Source organism: Sphaerodactylus townsendi, linkage group LG02 (genome assembly GCF_021028975.2).
Source record: "Sphaerodactylus townsendi isolate TG3544 linkage group LG02, MPM_Stown_v2.3, whole genome shotgun sequence".
NCBI classification, from domain to species: domain Eukaryota; kingdom Metazoa; phylum Chordata; class Lepidosauria; order Squamata; family Sphaerodactylidae; genus Sphaerodactylus; species Sphaerodactylus townsendi.
In genome coordinates, this window is record NC_059426.1 from 84,512,821 (window position 1) to 84,532,426 (window position 19,606).

At 40.5% G+C, this 19,606-nt stretch overlaps 1 protein-coding gene across 1 annotated transcript in view; it reads right to left on the minus strand.

Moving 5' to 3' along the window:
* Window positions 1–19,606, minus strand: part of OTOG (otogelin) — a 153,010-nt gene that overhangs the window by 91,363 nt on the left and 42,041 nt on the right. The window contains exons 20-24 of the mRNA XM_048486410.1: window positions 19,001–19,166; window positions 16,708–16,782; window positions 15,979–16,022; window positions 12,921–13,071; window positions 179–286 (exon numbers count right to left, since the gene is read on the minus strand). Of these exons, the coding sequence (XP_048342367.1) occupies window positions 179–286; window positions 12,921–13,071; window positions 15,979–16,022; window positions 16,708–16,782; window positions 19,001–19,166 (544 nt within the window). The remainder of the gene's footprint in view (window positions 1–178; window positions 287–12,920; window positions 13,072–15,978; window positions 16,023–16,707; window positions 16,783–19,000; window positions 19,167–19,606) is intronic.

A 19,606-nucleotide genomic window follows, 5' to 3' on the forward strand; every position in this document is an offset into this window, starting at 1 on the left:
TATTTTAACCACCATTATCTCAAACTATGTCAGTTCTTCAGAAAAAAGGTATGTTGAAATAGTGCAATAAAAAAGCCAAAGAAATACAGTAACATTAATTTAAACCTTAAAAAGAGTAATTCAGATTCACTGAAGTATAGTTGAATTTTAAAAATGAGATTTAAAAGGTTCTACTCACCAGGTATGGCATGAAGAAACTACTTTGTCTCCTGGAAAGTATTCTTTGCCTTTCCAAGAACATGGACATTCATCTGGCTTGAAGCATGCATCACCATGTTTAACAAGACTATAAAACAAAACAAAAATCATCTTCAATAATTATATGTTCAAAATAGTTACATGCTTACTGCTAAGTATATAACCTGAATTCGCAACACCCAATCCAGATCCAGGATGGCTAAATTGTCATAGGGAGCAGCAGAGGACCACACCAATATGCTTGCCCCCTCCACTGGTGTATGGGGTATCTTCACTGGCAGAGACAGATGTGGGAGCTGCTGCAGAGCAATGCTAGCATCTGTTTTAATGCTGGTGCATGAGGAGCAGGGAATTCCTTGGGTTGGAGCTGAAATAAGTTGGCTTCCAAGGGTATTCTGGCCCAGGAACTCCAGTCCCTGGACCTTCAGACTTTTGCTGCAGTCATTACTGGCAATGGGGCAATTCAAGCAGCAGGACAGATTTTGAGTTTCCCTCCATTCTATGCCTCCTAAAGTCCCTTTGGAGATGACACTACTCTACTTTTGCTGCACTGCCTCCAGTCAGCAGCACTCCCCTTCCCTGTGCTGTAAGTATAACTTGCTAAGTATAACTTGAATTCTGAAAGTACAGAAACATTCCTAGATAACATTCAAAACTCCTCACCCTTCACATTATGAAAGGCAATGCCATCAGAAAATAGCCTTACTGTAATATAAAACTATTTTCAAACAGCATATGTTCAAATTTTGAGGAGTAATTTAAAACAGATTCAAGAGAGAGAAGTGATTTATGATGCAGTACACAGATGTCATAGATGCACATATTAGTTTCCAGTAGGGTTGTCAACCTCCAGATAGGAGCTAGAGATTCCCCAGAATCACAACTGATATCCTGCCAACACAGATAAGTTCTCCTGGGGGAAATAATTATTTTAGATGGTGGACTCTATGATATTATACACCACTGAGGTTCCTTCCCTCCCTAAAATCTGTCCTCCCCAAATCTCCAGGAAACACCCCACCCAGATTTGGCAGTCATATTGTGCAAATCCCCCCATACAATTCTGCATGCAAATGTAAGCGGCATCAAATCGCTTCCAATCCATGGTAATCCTATGAATTAATGAGCTCCAAACATGCTATTGTTAACAGCCTTGCTCAGGTCTTGCAAACTGAGGGCCATGGCTTCCTTTATCAAATAAATCCATCTCATGTTGGATTTTCTTCTTCTCCTGATGCCTTAAATTTTTCCTAGTATTGCCATCTTTTCCAGTGAGTTTTATCTTCTCATAATGTGACCAAAGTATGATATTCTCAGTTTGATCATTTTAGTTTCTAGGAAGAGTCCGGACTTGATTCGATCTAGAATCCATTGATTTGTCTTTTTGGCAGTCTATTGTGTCTATAAAACTTTCCTCCACTACCACATTTCAAATGAATCAACTTTCTAACTCTCAGTGTTCTTCACTGTCCACCTTTTGTGCCCATAAACAGTAATTCGGAATACTAGTATGAATTCTTGGTTGCCATTAACACATCCTTACAGTTGAGGATCTTTTCTAGCTCCTTCATGGTTGCTCTTCACAGTCTCAATCACCTTCAGATTTCTTGGTTGAGTCTCCTTTTTGATTGATGATGGAACCAAGGAATAGAAAATCTTGGAACAATTTCAGTTTCTTCATAGTCAATCTTAAAGTTGTCATCTCAGTAGTCATTACTTTTATCTTCTTGGTGTTCAGCTGTAATCCTGCTTTGACACTTTCTCATTTAACCTTCATCAGAACTTGTTCCAAGTCTTCAATTTTCACTCCATCTTTCTCTAAGTCTAATCCTCATGATATATTCCGCATGTAGATTGAAAAGATAAAAGACATTCTTGTCTGACACTTTTGCTAGCTGGAAATCATTCTACCTTAACAGTAGCCTCTTGTGCAGAATACAGGTTATTCATCAAAACAATCAAATGTTGTGGCAGGCAAACCCATTTCTTTTTAATCTAGCCATAGCTTTTCATGATCCACAAATGCAGCATCTCTATCTTGGTTGGATTCAGCCTCAATTGATTCAGCCTCATCCAACTCATTACTGCCTTCAAGCACCTATCAGGAGCATTGACCACCTCTCCTGATTCAGATGATAGAGAAACAAAGCTGAGTGTCAACAGCATACCAATGGTACCTTATTCCAGATCTCCTGATATCCTCCCCCAGCTTCTTCATATAGATGTTAAAATCCATGGGAGACAAAACTGATCCCTGAGGACCCCACAAAAGAGTACCCACAATGTTGAGCAAGAGTTTCCCATGTCTACTCTCTAGTACTGGCCTTGATTGCTCATGCTGCACAATTTGTCTAATGTCACCCAGAAGCCTTCATGTGGAGGAGTGGAGAATCAAACCCATTTCTCCAGATTAGAGTCCGTTGGTCTTAACCACTACACCATGTTGGCTCTCAGGAACCAAAATCCCAAGAATGCATGCAAACATCTATGTTTAAGGCAATGAGACAATCCGTGTAGGAAAGACTCATTCCTAATAAAAGTCGCCTCAAGAGCTGAACCATTACACTGCAGCTTTGTTCCTTTGACAAGAATGATCTCCTGAACAATTGTGTTTTGCACATTTAGAAAACAATACAAATGTGGGGATCTTTCTAAAAGTCCCAGGCAGACCATCCCACAATGTAGAAGGCATCACAAAGAACATGTGTGAATAAGCAGGTACAGATCGTACCTGTTTGTGAGATAGCACCTTGATAAGGATTTTCTCAAACAAGCAGAGCTGTCACAGCAGAACATAGCAGGAAGGATGGTCCTACAGCTATGTGGGTCTAATGCAGGGGTCTGCAACCTGCGGCTCTCCATATATTCATGGACTACAAATCCCATCAGCCCCTGCCAGCATGGCCAATTAGTCTTGCTGGCAGGGGCTGATGAGAATTGTAGTCTATGAACATCTGGAGAGCCGCAGGTTGCATACCCCTGGTCTACTCTTCAAGTACATCAAAAGCAGGAAGCCAGCTAGGGAAGCGGTAGGTCCGTTAGACGATGAAGGAACAAAAGGTGTGCTAAAAGGTGACAGGGAGATTGCAGAGAAGCTGAATGAATTCTTTGCATCTGTCTTCACCCAAGAGGAGGTGAGGAAAATTCCTGCACCTGAACCAAGCTTCTTAGGAGGTGAATCCGAGGAACTAGCGAAGTTAGTGGTAGACACAAGGGAAGAAGTTCTGGCAGCCATTGATAAACTAAAATGCTACCAAATCCCTGGCCCAGATTGCATTCACATCCAAGAGTTCTTTAAAGAGCTCAAGCATGAAATTGCTGGATGTTCTACACATTAATATGCAACTTATCCCTGGAAATCAGGCTCCATCCCTGAAGACTGGAAGATGGCCAATGTCACACCAATCTTTAAGAAAGGGTCTAGGGGGGACCCGAAATTACAGGCCAGCTCAGTTTGACATCTGTTCCTTGGTAAATTAGTAGAATCTTATCATTAAAGATAAAAATTATTAAACATGGTAGAAAAAGCAAGACCTGCTGAGTGAAGAGTCAGCATGGCTTTTGTAGAGGCAAGTCCTGTCTTCTACAAACTTACTAGAGTTCTTTGAGGGTGTAAACAGACATGTGGATAAGGGGGAACCAGTGGACATTGTCTACTTGGATTTCCTAAAAGGTTTCTTTTTTTGACAAAGTTCCTCACTCAGAGACTGTTGAGAAAAACTCCAGCAATGAAGGAATAAGAGGGGAAGTCCCTCCCATGGATTAAAAAACTGGTTGAGGAACAGGGAAACAAAGGCAGTGGGTATAAATGGGAAGTTCTCACAATGGAGAGAGATGTAGGGAGTGGTGTCCCCCAAGGATCCTCGCTTTTGGGACCAGTGCTCTTTAACTTATTCATAAAATGACCTGGAAGTAGGGGTGGGTAGTGTGGTGGCCAAGTTTGCAGATGATACCAAATTATGTAGGGTGGTAAAGAACCACAAAGGATTTCATAAGAGCTCCAAGCCGGACCTTGGATAAATTAGGTGAGTGGGCTAAGAAATGGTAAATGCAGTTCAATGTAGCTAAATGTAAAGTGATGCACATAGGGGCAAAAAATCCAAACTTCATGATACATCGCTTACAGGGGTCAGTGCTATCAGTCACAGACCAGGAAAGGGATTTGGGCGTCTTAGTTGATAGTTCCATGGGAATGTCAGTCAACTCAATGCATGGCAGCGTGAAAAGGCAAACTCTATGCTGGGGATAATTAGGAAAGGAATTGAGAATAAACTGCAAAGATTGTCATGCCCTTATATAAAGCCGTGGTGCGACCGCACTTGGAGTACTGTGTTCAGTTCTGGTCGCCACATCTCAAAAAGGATATCGAAGAGATAGAAAAAGTGCAGAGAAGGGCAACGAGGATGATTGAAGGATTGGGAGCACCTTCCTTATGGAGGAGAGGGCTGGCGAGCTGCTTTGGGACTCTTTAGCTTTGGAGAGGAGGACGCCTGAGGGGATATGATTTGAAGTCTATAAAATTATGCATGGGGTAGAAATACTGTTGATACAGAGAGAAATTTTTCTCTCTCACAATACTTCAGAACCAGGGGCATTCTATTGGAAAATGCTGGGGAAGAATTAGGACTAATAAAAGGAAACACTTCTCTCGACGCAACGCAGGATTGGTGTTTGGAATATGCTACCACAGGAGGTGGTGATGGCCACTAACCTGGATAGCTTTAAAAAGGGCTTGGACAGATTTATGGAGGAGAAGTCAATCTATGGCTACCAATCTTGATCCTCCTTGATCTCAGATTGCTAATGCCTTAGCAGACCAGGTGCTCAGGAGCAGCAGCAGCAGAAGGCCATTGCTTTCACGTCCTGCATGTGAGCTCCCAAAGGCACCTGGTGGGCCACTGCGAGTAGCAGAATGCTGGACTAGATGGACTCTGGTCTGATCCAGCAGGCTAGTTCTTATGTTCTTATGTTCTTATGTTCTTAATGCCTTTAAGGGCTTTGTAGGTTATAGCTAGCACATTGAACTGAACCTAGTAATTGATTGGTACCAAATCACATCACATCAAAACAAATCATTAGCCACTGACCACAGAATTCCCAATACCACACAATAATATGTGTTAAGTTAAAAAATCCTGCATAATGCAAGGATCTCCAATGTTTGCAGATTGGTACAGAGTGCCTGCAGACAGAGAATGATATGCAGACATCATTTGGTGCCTAATAATAGCTGACTGCAATGTTCTGCACCAGCTGTAGTTCCTCATTCATCTTCAAGGAGAGACACACATAGCATACGTTACAGTAGCCTAGCCAGGACATACTCACATATGTCACATGGCCAGATCAGCAGAGTCAAGGTGTGGGGAGGGAGTCACCTTCTTCCATGTTTCATACAGCTGACAGAATGCCCTATTTGCAGCTACATAAACTTCTTCTCCAGCAATAAAACTAGATCAAGTATCACCCATAGGCTTTTAACCTGGATCCTATCAAACTGAAAGAACCATGTCCTTAGAGATCTTAGCCTTCCCAACTAACATTATTTCCATATTTTCAAGGTTCAGTTTCAGCTTCCTTACTTTTATTTATTTAACTACAGCCATTTCTACACATCACCAGGCAATTTGGATAAATATAATTATGGGTATTGTCAGTATATTGAGATACCTCCTTCCAACACCATGAAGGATTTCTGTGAAGGTCTTTACACAGAGATTGAATAACAAGGGGGACAGAAAACTTGTCCCCAACAGCAGTCACAGCTACAGCTCTAAATTCTTGGAATCTAGTTGCATAGTCCCAACTGAAACAACTGGGAGAAAATACAAAAACAGCTCAGTATCACCCAAGCTTCATAACTGGTTGGGGGAGGTGGGACGGAGAATTAACAAGGTTGAAAGAACATCTCTGTCATCCCCAGTGGAACAGTTATTAAAACATATACACAATGAGAAGAAAAATACAGAAATTAGTCAGAGAACAATCAAGCAATAGTACCAGACAAACAAATGCATCCTTTAAGAATGGTTGGCATGATTATCATTTCAACTCATGTTTCAATAGAAACCGAACCAAAGCATACAGTGGAATGTTTTTGTAAAACAATGAATTAATCTTCTGTAAACTCCCATGTTTTCTTTTCTCTAGGTATTTCTTTGAGAAACAGCACTAATGGGGAGGGGGAGAGAATATTTATATTAAATTGAAAGACTATGATTTTTTAATGTGTATTCTCTTTTTTTATCCTTTACTGCTCCAAGTTCATCACTTGCTAGATAGTGAACTTTAAGACTGAAAATTCCCACTGGTGTAAGCTACCAACTGAATAAGCCACCTTCAAAAACAAAGAGCATGACTTTGACAATGAAAGACCAAAGTGCAAATTTCATCTATGTAATATAAACCTGGATGAAACAAGTGCTAACAGCTTTGTCTCTTGAAAAGCCAAGCATTCAGATTGATTACAATGATCTAAGTATTCATAAAAACAAATGCCATTTAGATGACAAGTGACTTTTTAAAAACTATGAACTCCCATTATTTCTAATGTCAAAGTAAAAATGCTGCCTACAGATAAATAGAAATGATGCACCTGCTCTTTAATTCAGCCAACATTGATTAAATTTCACTGGCATCCTAATCATGTGCCATGCTGGTACCTTTAGATAACCCTCCTACACACCTATGGTGATTCAGGAAAACATTTTGCAAACACTTTAAAGTGACTTTGAACATTTTTTTAAAAAATAGCAACAGAGGAAATATTCATGACTAATGCATGCCTTTCCGCTGCAGTTTGAGAAGAAAAAGTATTAAATCAACACAAGCAGGGGACTCACAAGGACTTGCAGGAGGCATCATTTTTCCTCCACCACTATTTACATTTTCCTTGCCTAAAAGCCACAAATGCCCTTCCCTTTTCCTTCTTTCTTCTCTCTATGACACCTACCAGCCAACCTACCTTGATCTGAGCCCCTTGGGGGAGAATAGGGTATAAATACAAAAATAAATAAAAATAAAATCTGCCCCATCTTAAGCTTTCCCTCTTTCCTTCTGAGCACCTTGCAGTTTCTATCTGGAAAAATTGTGGTCCAGTTACGCACTGCCAGCTCCTGGGCCCAATTGGATTATGGGGAACCTGGAAAGACAATTAGAAGGCACCTCCTTGGGCCATATCCCTTTCCCCACATGATTTCCTCTTTCCCTCCTCCTGGCAACCTGCATATCCTGACTTTTCCCTACTACCTTCTCTCCTTCACATCCATCCACTCACCAACTAACCTCTTCTCTGCTCCTTATATTCCGCTGTTTTTATTATGTAGTTACTTCCTTTATACTTAATCTTTCTCCATAATGAGGACCCAAGCAGCTTACATTATTCTCCTCTCCTCCATTTTATCCTTTCACTGTGATGTCAGGCTGAGAATATATAACTGGCCCAAGGTCACACAGTGAGATTCCATGGCAGAGTAGTGATGATACCAGCCTGGGTCTCTGAGATCCTAGTACAGTGGTGGCGAACCTTTGGCACTCCAGATGTTATGGACTACAATTCCCATCAGCCAAAGGTTCGCCACCACGGTCCTAGTATGAAACTCTAAGTACTTTATCACACAGCCTTTCGTGGAATGTCTGCAGTTGAACAGTAGCAAATTGCTTCGTCTCAGTGAGTCATGCAAGTCCAGTGGTAGTAGGTAACCCAGTGGGTAGCTGGTGGGCCTGGTCTTGATGAGTCCTACTTTAAAGGCCAAAACAGCCCTAGGAAAGGTCCCAGCACCTCCCCTTGCTTTTTACTGACAGAAACCAAGGACTGTATGCTGTCAGTGCTGGTGTGGTTGCCTAGCAAGAGCCACAGAAAGCATATGTTTTTAAAGCTAGTCACTGCTTCTGTTAAACCTCTGGCCTCTAATTCATTTATTTATTTTTAGGCTTTCAAATGTTCCAGAAAACCCTGAAAAGCTATCTTATGTGCTCATGGCTTCGATCTCTGGATTTAAATATCCATAGATTTGACCATGTGCATAATTATATATACTGATGATAATAAGAGTTCTGATACAATATGTGAACAATTTTCATCACTCATACATGCAAGGGTGTTATGGCTGCTCTCATGCATATTCTAGCAAATATTAATATTTGTTTTCATTCCAAAAGCATAATTTTCATTTTAGTTGCTAATACAGATGGTCATTTTCATCTGCTTCCTACCTCTCCCAGCATTTATTGTGTTATGGGGAGTGGCTGTTGTGGTATCATTCTATTTGTGGTAGCTGACAGGCAGACGAGAAGAGGATGTCTCCTGTCTCCCCTGGAGTCCAGACAACGTCCAAGATTCTTTACCTCACTGCACCCTGGGAAATGCAGTCCTCCAGGTGACTGAAATCTCAATAGTTTGTTGGCTGACCTTCTATCTGCCTTGCTAGCTAAATGCCACTGCTTGAAGTCCAGCATCAATCACAATAACAGCAACTGCTGCAACCCCACCCACAGGACAATAACAGATGATTGGAGGTGGGGTAATAAGAAAAACAAAACAAAAAAATGGAATTCATTCTCTTTCTCTGATGTCCTTGAACTCACCAACCTTCCAGAAATGAATGAACAAATGACATTAATACATGGTTATTTTTCACATTCATCATAATTTTTAAAAATGAAATTAAATGGGCTTTTGATGTTTTTTTTCCTATTGGATGGAAAGGAATATTAAGTGCTACTTTATAAAAGCAACTAATTTCATTTTGGAACTAACCACTTTTATTTATTATGCTGTAATACTGTAATTTTTAAGATAGGTTAAAATAAAATGTCAGGTTCTCTTTATTACAGTTTAGCATAGTTTTTTTTCATACAAATACATTAATATGAAAGCAATCCCTTTAATTTTTTTTAATTAGTGCCATCTTTCTTACATGAATGTTTCAGCACCTCTGTTCAGTCCACCTGTTAACAAATTACTTTTCAGATATGCAGTTTCATGTTAAGGCTTTCCAGAAGGCTAAATAGTTCTCATAGATATAGGTATTAAAGGGCTCTCACCTTCATTATGTCCAATTCTTTCTTATCTACTAATATAGTATTATGCAAGACCAGCTGCAGTCCAGTAAACACAAGCAAAATCCATTAATCTAAGATAGTTTAACATTCCTTAGCCATTATTTTGATTACACTTTCAACTGATCAAAGGTAAGTTTACACCACCAACCTTTCAGTGAATGATTACATGTGGAGTGATGATATTAATCTAGGTTAATGTACTTTAGTCAACTTCCGCCCAGGCTTTTGGGACAGGAATGTCGCAGTCCAAGGTTCAAATTTACGCCACCTGGAACTTCATTAAGCCCTATGGAGAGCTTCCAGGTGGCGAGGGTGTTTTTTATTCTTAACTGTCTCCCTGCGCTGTCTGGAAGCCTTCGGAGGCAATGTGGCAGGGCAGTAGTAGCCCCATCCCCAGCCGCATCAGGAATCTGGATAGGGCTGTAAAATTCAGCAACACATTATTAAACCACAACATGAATAAAATGTACATATTATGATCAAGTATAACACATGGTGGTGAAGTACCTAAGCCTGTATTACCTAGCAATCTAGCAGAATTTTTGAAGTCAGTGCTTTAAAGTTTTACTTGATATTGACAATTATCTGTTATTTATGATTTTATTGTTTTATTTTTGCTTATATAAATTCTCAAGAAAATACAAAATGTAGATATAACATATCATATATACTCGCATATAAGTCAACTTGACTTATACGCGAGTGAAGTGTATTTTTAAAAATATTTTAGGGTTTTTACTTTGTTGGCCACCAGGGGGCGCAGTTTTTAGGCTAGCAGCACCAAAATTTCAGGGATTTTTCAAGAGACTCTCATGATGAAACCACCCAAGTTTGGTAAAGTTCAGTTCAGGGGGTCCAAAGCTATGGACCCCCAAAGGGAGTACCTCCACCCCACCATTGTTTCCAATGGGAGCTAATAGTAGATGGGGCTACCCTTTTGAGGGTCCATAACTTTGGACCCCCTGAACAAAACTTCACCAAACCTGGGTGGTATCATCAGGAGGGTCTCCTAAAGATACTCTGAGATGTTGGTACTGCTAACATAAACATTCCTCCCCTGACCAAAAATCCAGTTTTGAAGGATTTTAACTCTTGTGTTTTAGCTTGGTTGCTGCTTGAGCTAAGGTTTTTGTACTTTTAAAGTTATTGTTAAGACCATATTGTTTTTGTTGACCCTCTTTTCCACTTACAGAGCTAGTTTACTGTTCTTCTTTGAATTAAATATTCAAAAACAGTTAACCTACTGATGCCTCATTAATGTAATTTTATTGGTATCTATTTTTATTTTTGAAATTTACCAGTAGCTGCTGCATTTCCCACCCTCGACTTATATGCAAGTCAATAAGTTTTCCCAGTTTTTTGTGGTAAAATTAGGTGCCTCGACTTATATGTGGGTTGACTTATACACGAGTATATACGGTAGTTTATCACACTCCAGAGACTACAAAAGAACACTGCTGTCACTAAAGGCTGCTTAAAAATTACTTTCCCTCTATGCTATTAATTCACTAATTCTCTTTGTCTATTGATAAGAAACAATTTTATACTGCAATAAATTCATTATTTTCTTTGGGCTAATTATTAAGTGATTATTTTTCTTTTCTTTTTGAACAAACTTTTCAGGAATTCATTTAAGCTTCTTATAAGTTATTTGATCTGCTACACCACCTGTTTCTTAGTATAAAAAGCATTTTTCTTCTGGGAAGACAAAATATTCTTACATGTGTTACAATTCTTAATTACTCCTGGAATATTTTGTTTTCAAACAATGTACAAGGGGAGCCTTGAATTGGGAGGGAAAGCTTCCAATAATGAAAAAAGTTTGCTTTTCCAAAGATTTTGATGAACTGGAGTCAGACAGTGTTTTAATGTGTAATGTTTTTTATTGATATCTATTATTGTTATTTAACTCTGATCTCAATTTTTTAAAGATACTGTATTAATTATTTGTGTTAGCCATTCTGAGCCTGGCCTTTGGCTGGGTAAGGGTGGGATAGTAAGTCCAATAAAATAAAATAAATGTATTGCATTATACTGTCAGGCTGCAATGCAGGCTTGTTCAACCTACACAACAATCAGTTTCATCAGACATTATCTAGTATCCCCAACACTGTTTAGCTTGTATGAAATGTTTTGAATACCTTTAGAAAATCACTCTTCCATCCATGCATACATTTTTACATTACAATGATATATCATTTAGTCTGAAGCAAATAATGAAGCACACCACATTACTTTAATTTTAAAGAGAATTATGGATTGCTTCAATCCAGGAGCCCTATATGCATTTGCAAAATGAAAGGGCAAGGTTGGTGTGCAAAAAAAGAAGAAGTGTGTGTGTAGATATGTGAAACTATTTCCATGAGAAAAAATAATTAACTACTTCATCATCAGTTTTACACATGTTGTTTGAAAATCAGGTATTATCAGTCCTTAAGAGGCAGGCTACATTCAGATGCCACTTCTTGTCCACATTAAGTTAAACCCAACTTGCTCCTGGGTATTTTTCCCTCCTTCCCCCACCCAGTTAACTCAAGTTAACTGGTGTACCTGCATTCATCCATCATGGATAACACTTCCTAACCAAAATTCTCCATCCTCTTGAAGCCAAGCATAATGGAATTTAGTCCAAAGAAATCAACTATCATATAATTGCATCTGAATGTGGCCTCAGATACTGATCCTTAAATGTATAGCTTAGGCCCATACACAGATAAAGGAGATTTTTCTACAAATTTGGGAGAGTCCCCAAGTTTTCAGAAAAAACTTAAAATGTAAAAAAGATAACAGAAATGGGGAATATTTAAAAGACCATTCAACTACAAGGGGTGAAAGTACTGGCTACCATTCTGAGTGTTGCTTAGTAGCCCGATAAACAGCAGAGGATAGCAGGACCCATGGGAAAGCAAGGGGAATTGATAAAACAGCAGCATGGGCAGGCAACCAACCAAAGTAGCAAAGAACAAGAGATCTAAATGAGGCAGGTAGACAGCAGTGGAAAACAGAAGAGCTAGCTGTGGCACAGGTGATCAGGCCAATAAACTAGACATCTGGAAAAGGGAGCAGGTGGCCAGGAGAGTGACAGAGCCAGAAGAGACATTTTAGACAGCAAGGAAAGGGGACCAGAAAGGGATGGGATATTCCCTCTCTCCCAGTAATTTGCAGAGCCTTCGTTTTTTATCTATAATTTATTAGGTGTTTATTAATAAGAATACAGGTGAGATGTGAGTATAGGCAAACAGTATTCTTACCAAAATTATTATTAATTGCAGTTTAAAATTTTTATCTTCATTTTTATTTTTTAATATCAATGACAGCATTTTTTCTACAGATTTGAAGGTGCATGTGAGTTATTTAAATGGAATCCTCCTTTTCAAATGTAACCAGGAAATCAAAAGTTTGTTATACCAGAACAAAATTCAGAAACAGTAAAATAATATCTTTACTAGTCTGGACCAGCCCTATACTGCTGGGATTTGCAGATGTTTATTTATTTATTTATTTATTTCTTAAATTTATATACCGCCCGATCCCCAAAGGGCTCCGGGTGGTGAACAACATTATCTGTTCTATTATTCCTTGGGAAACAAAGTGATCAAGATACATTGATCAAGGTATTGACTTGAACAATAGAACAAAGTTTGCTTGCTTTTACTTACCCTTGAGGACACACACACCCTGAAAAACAAGGTTGATGAGTAGAAACAGTGAGGTTCAGCAGCTGATTTTCACAAGTTCTTTCCCTGCCAAGTTCCATGGTTTGTGGATTACTACAGTTAATATAGATTTGCTCATCAGGGCAGTCATGAACTAGAAAAATAGAATGTACATAAAAAGTAACATAACATTTGATACCTACTTTAAGATCCTTCTCTGCAATTTTGTGTTTATATATTTAGACTTTCTAGTTGTACATGTATATTATTTTCACTGAGGTCAATGACCTCAAACATATCAATAATTAGGGTTTAGCAATGCCAAAAATATTTGGTAAAATTCAGATTTGGGCTTATTTGGGCATAAAATCATCTGTATGCCTGAATAATACGAATGCGATATTCGGTATACCCAAATATATTCTGTCTGTCTGATTTTTTTTGGTATTTTTTGGTGTTTTTGTGTTCCAGATTGCAGGGGGCTCATTTTAAAGCTATTGGCACCAAAATGACAGGGTATCATCTTGAGTCCCTCCTGATGATGCCACCTGGGATGCCACCCTCATGATGATTACCAACCTGTGGTTGGTAAAGTTTGGTTCAGGGGATCCAACGTTATGGACCCTCAAAGGTGGTGCCCCACCCCCCATTGTTTCCAATGGGAGATGGGGGCTACCCCTTTGAGGTCCATAACTTTGGACCCCCTGAACCAAACTTCACCAAACTCAGGTAATATCATCAGGAGAATCTCCAGATGATACTCTGAAATTTTGGTGCTGCTAGCTTTAAAAATATACACCACCCAGACACCCTCAGAAATTCCCCATTGGCTACAATGAAGCCACTTCAGAGCACAGAATCTGCCAGGCTCTTCAGCAAGTTCTATGGTGGGAAAAATTAATTGTTTTTTTCCCACCATAAACTTCAATGAGGCTTGCTGTTATGCCCAGCTGGCTCTGTGCTGGAAAAAAGAAGAAGCCTCTTCCTGATTCAATTTCAACTATTTTAATTTTTGTCCTGTCTTTCCTCCAGTAAGCTCAAAGTAGCAAACATGGTGTGACAGACTGCAGAAGAAAAGTTATTGCGCACAGATGTGCAGATTCCACTTCCCTCACAAACCAAACACACACTTGAATTCATTGGAAAAGAAATGGCTGCAGCCCGGTTTATTAACAAATAATGCATAACTCTTTTGGAAGCTGGGCAGGCATATCGGGGCACATCCTGGCCACCAGGCAGTGAACTGCTGAACCTGGTCACTGTCAGCTCCACAGCTGACCCCTGGCCCTTCGGGCAGCGCACCGCTGAACCCAGCACCGTCCCCCAATGGGGACCGGGACAGAAGGTTACTAGATGTCACTTGGGCATCTACCCATCTACGCACCCCCTTTTGCCAGGGTTAGCGAGCTTGAAACAGGGCTTCCAGGTCTGCATCCTCAAGCCCAGCCCTACCCCCAGACCTCTTATTGAGGCCTCCGCCTAGGGAGGTCTGGCATGCAAGCCTGCGTCCCCCAACGGATGTGCCCCTATGACCCGAATCTGCCCAGACTGCGACAAATGTCTGACATAAACAACATACCACAAAACAACAGCTCAAAACTCAGGGAGGGAGGGTGGGTTCCACTCGCCGGCAGCCTTGTAAGGAGGCTGGGCTGAGCAGGGCATGGGCTTAAATAGCCTGCCCGGCTCCCTCGTCACGTGACGGTTCCCACCCTGTCACGTGACCTGTCGATCCAACGATGGGGAGGAGAGCCAATCGCTCCTTCCTTCCCTGCAGCAATGGTGCCCCGAGTAAGTCCTGGTGCGCTTTATGTTAAAAGTGCAGGTCTGTCTGAAGCAAAGCATTGTTTACATTCACAGTGAGGCATAAAAGCCTAGGCACGGGAGAAGCCACCTGATCAGCTGTGGCATCCTGCACTCTGATTGGCCTAATGGCTAGATGATGCAGAGGATAAGGAGGTTAACTCCCTGACCGAACAATTTGAAGGACATTTGGACTTTAGAGTTCCTGGTGTTAAGAGCTATGGTGACTTAACTATATAATAAAACATAATATCTCTGAGGGGAATAGTCAGACTGGTTCTAATAATAATATCAGCTTGAGATCTGAGTGAAAGCATTAATATACAAACACTGAGAGAACTGGTAGAGAGGTTTAATGAGGGGCCAAGCTGAAGGGCCATACATACAATCCAGGGAGGAATAGCTTTTAGTGTGAGAGGAATTCCTGGGTACCAGTTAGTTTGAGATATTGGGTTTTGCTTTGAGTTTCCTCAGTAGAGTGTTTTATTTGTTATTTGAGGGTTTTCTAATTGTGAGGGCTGTGTGGAAGGACTGAGTATATGTACCAAGCCTGTGTTAGATCCCTGTATGTATGTGAACAATCCATTAGCCAAAGCATCTTTAGTTTAAGTAACTGTACCATCTAAGCAACTATTATATAAGATCTAAGCTGAGCTGTAACTAAGAAGTGAAACTGAATTATCTTATTATGTCTGTGCTGAAATAACCAAATACTGAATCTCTGTCAAGCACTGGTGTGTGTGTATAAAATCCTCCTGCTTATTTGCTTCATCCATTCCATCTCTCCAAGTTATTTATCTCCCTTTCCCATCTCCTCTTTGTTAATTAATCTTTTATTCTGTTTCAGTTTAAAATCTGCCTCAGTATTATTATTTTGTGGGCCTTAATAAGGGGCTTGCCTAGAAAGGTTATAACAACAGGCATCCTTTACCTTCTGGAAGAGTTACAAAGCTGAAGGAAAGAGCTTTTTATTACATCTTACACTACTATTTCTTAAGCACCTCAGTCCCTGAAGGGAAAAAGGCAGGAAAAATCTGATGAGACGGGTCAGTGAGTGGTTTTCCTGCCTGAAGAAGTTCAGAAGGTGAGGGGGTCAATCAGACATGGTTTCCTGCCTTCTGAGAGAGAATAGGTGACTGAACTCAGCCTCTTCAATCTTAGTCCAACAGACTAATCACTATGCTGTACTGGTGCTGTAATTACTGACTCTGTAGCTTGTTAGAGAACTATAGATTAAACATAATTTAATTTCACATACCAGTGTTGCTATTCTCACAGTTCATTACTCCATTTCTGCAGTGGCTGAAATGAAAATATAAAAAGAGTGAACTTTAAAAAATTCATTTAGCAATTTGATTTTTAAAAAATTGGACCTGGTAAATTTCAGTGATTCTTATCCTTTAAATACATTACTACTCACCAAGTATACAACAATTCTATCAAATGTCCTCCAGATATTTATTTAAACATTTATATGCCACCTTTTCCACTAACCCTCACAGCTCAGACATCTCTCCATATTTCCTTAAAAAGGCCATTCTACAATGCTGGAGCTATCACCAAAAAGGAGTAGTTCTATGCTATAGCTGGATAGCAAAAAGAGAACTCAACCAAGAAGAAGCCTGGAAGTATCTGAAATAGCAAACAAAATTAGGATATAAAACAGGCCCTTTGGGGATGGAGCGGTATATGAAATCGAATGAGGAGAAGGAGGAGGAGGAGGAGAAGGAGGAGGAGGAAGAGGACGACGATGACGACGACCTACTGGAATCCTCACGAATACTACGTTGATACATTATAACTTCCTAGGCCTCTGGTTGAGGCTTGGATTGTAATGAAAGGCCAACAACCGGCTAAAGATCTGGCAATTGTGAAATCTACCATCATCATCATTATCAACAACAACAGAGGGAGCTAACACCCAACTGAAGACAGCCAAGGGCCTAACTCAACCATGAAAGGAAGGCTGGGAATGCAATTAGCTTACCATTTTCCCAAAGATGTGACTATATTTTCTCCAGGTGGATGGTCAATACCCTGGAAATAACAGGGGCATTGACTTCTAAAAAAGGAAGAAAATAACATATAGTTTCAATTAAAACAGTGTATATTTCACCAGCTGGAAAGGCAAAGAGAAAAACCGGACCCATCCAAGTGTCTATGAATTTATTTTTTTCAAACAATTCCCACCTAGCATGGCATACTGGAATGTATTTCTGTGAAGATACTTCCAGGCAACATTATATATGTAACGATGAACTATAGTGTATAAGCACAATGGTTTTCCAGAGTATTTTCGGCCCTTTCCACATGGCCAATTACCTTATGGGGGGGGGGGCAGGATCAAACCCAGGTTGAGTGGGAACTTCGCATGGTTCCTGCCCCTAAACCGGGTCAATCCTGCTTTAAACCCCCTAAGGTGGGATATATGATATCAAATATCCCACCTTGGCGCCAAGGTCTCGGGTGACAGCCACCGCTTTTGCCTGTTTTTAAAAAACAGCTCTGCAGGAGAGGGTGACCAGCTCTCCAGCCCCAAGGCATCAGCCATGGCCAAAGGCAAGTTTTAGAAAAAAGGACACGCCTCCATGCAGAGGCATGCCCGCAAGCTGCGGCAGCCACAGGGTCACTTGAACAAGAGTGTACATATGACCCAGGGGGCTGCACTGGGATCAATTATCCTGGCTGCATCCTGCTTCCCCCGGCCCAGGCAGAAAGGGCCTTCCCTTCACCAGTAACCCTAAAAAAATTAACACAGAAAGATAAATCTAGAAAGATAACGTTTACTGCTCAGATAATCATAACCAATAATTAATAACTGTATTGTATAAAATATACCCCTTAGAAAAATCACCTTGAATGCACTGCTTAAGGTCAGAGGCGTATCTAGGCAAACTGGAGCCCGGGGACAAAACCTGAGTTTGCCCCCCCCGCCCGGTATGGGCGGCCACCCTTCCCCACCATGACCAAACAATGATTTTTTTGCACCAGCTCACAAAACACCTGCCACCCCCAGCAAAACATACATAACCCTAACCCCACCAGCTCTCTTTCCTATTTTTGTCCTCACACCAACCCTATGAGGTAGGTTGAGAAACAGCTCCAAGCCATTGCAAGTGGGTATTAAGCATGTAAGTATCTCACAAATCACTCCCAGCAAAACATTTATCAAACAAATGTCAGCATCATCTCTCACAAAACACCTCCAGTGGAATCCACTCCCAAACTTTCAATGGTGTTTACACTAGGGAGTCCAGATTCGTCTTTTAAATCCACCTTAAAGGGAGAATCCCTTTTAAATCTACCTTAAAGGGGTTCCCAGTTAAAACAACATTGAAAATGATGCTGTTTTGGGGTGGATTCCCCCCAACCCTGAAACAGCATCACTTTAAATGTTTAAACTGTGGACCTCACATTCTCCCTTTAAGTCCATGCTGAAGGGGGTGGATTTAAAAGGAGAATCTGGGGAAATTTGGAGGGTGCCTGCTATCAGGGGTGCAACTGTTAAGCTAGCAGCACCAAAATTTCAAGGTATCTTTAGGAGACTCTCCTGTGATACCACCCAGGTTTGGTGAAGTTTGGTTCAGGGGGTCCAAAGTTATGGACCCTCAAAGATGTAGCCCCCATCTCCTATTAGCTCCCATTGGAAACAATGGGGGATGGGGGCACCCCCTTTGGGGGTCCATAACTTTGGACTCCCTGAACCAAACCTTACCAAACTTGGATGATACCATCAGGAGAGTCTCTTGAAAAATCCCTGAAATTTTGGTGCTGCTAGTCTAAAAACTGCACCCCCTGCAGGTTGAAAACTAAAACACTAAAACATAGAAAACACACACAAACGAACCTGAAATTTTTGTGCCCTCTACTAGGGAGCGCCCAGGGACATAGGGTACGCCATGTCCCTAGGCAAATACACCACTGCTTAAGGTACAATCTCTTACTACATATATGGCCAACCTGTAACACAAGTGCCACAGCCAACGCAGACTGCTGGGGTTTGTGGCATGCATGGAAAGAGGAGGGCTCAAGCACAGAGTCAAAATAGATTCTCATTTCCCCAGTACTGTTGTATGTTCAGTGATCCAGTCAACTGAAAGGAAAAACATTCAAGGTTTGGGAGGATCTTGACAGTTCACTGTAATAGCCCTCTTTTATACTTAGGGACAGATGTGGCAAAATTGACAAAAAGTTGAACATCTGTGGTGATATTTGATAAGAATGGCTAATTTTCAGCCACCCAGAAAAAGCATCAATGTTAGAACTGTAATTATACCTACTGTTGTACACATCTGTCAGTTCTGCTGTTCAGATACATTCCAGGAGGACAGGTGCAGCCTTCAGCACAATCACCACTGCACGTCTCTGGCATGGATAATGCTTGGCAGGTTCTGCCACAGGTAGATACACAGGTACTGTACTCCTTTGTATCTTCACATGAAAGAGCTAACCAAATGAAATAGACTTCTCACATTACAAAGCCAAAGCATCAAAAGCAATCCATTCCCAAAGGTCTGATGTGTATTTCATCCCACACACTGTGATAAAATTCACTAAACATGAACAATTCAACCACAATTTAGTTACTTTAAAAATCACGCACTTTACAGCCAGCAATATGCAAAGAATTGTATTTCATACTAGACAGACACAAATCAAAGTCTAAATTATTTACTATACTTAATGTGCTATATAAAATCCTGCTACCCAACCCCTCATGCTTCATACTATCAAAGTAGTAGTATCAATTAGTTGTGTGGGAGTAAGGGCGATTGGGAACCTTTAAAAAAGGTGCTGAAGAACCAGCAACATAATTTCAGACTGGATTAAAAATGCAACCTAGTATATAAACAGAATTACTTAATATCTCAAAATACCAATTAAAT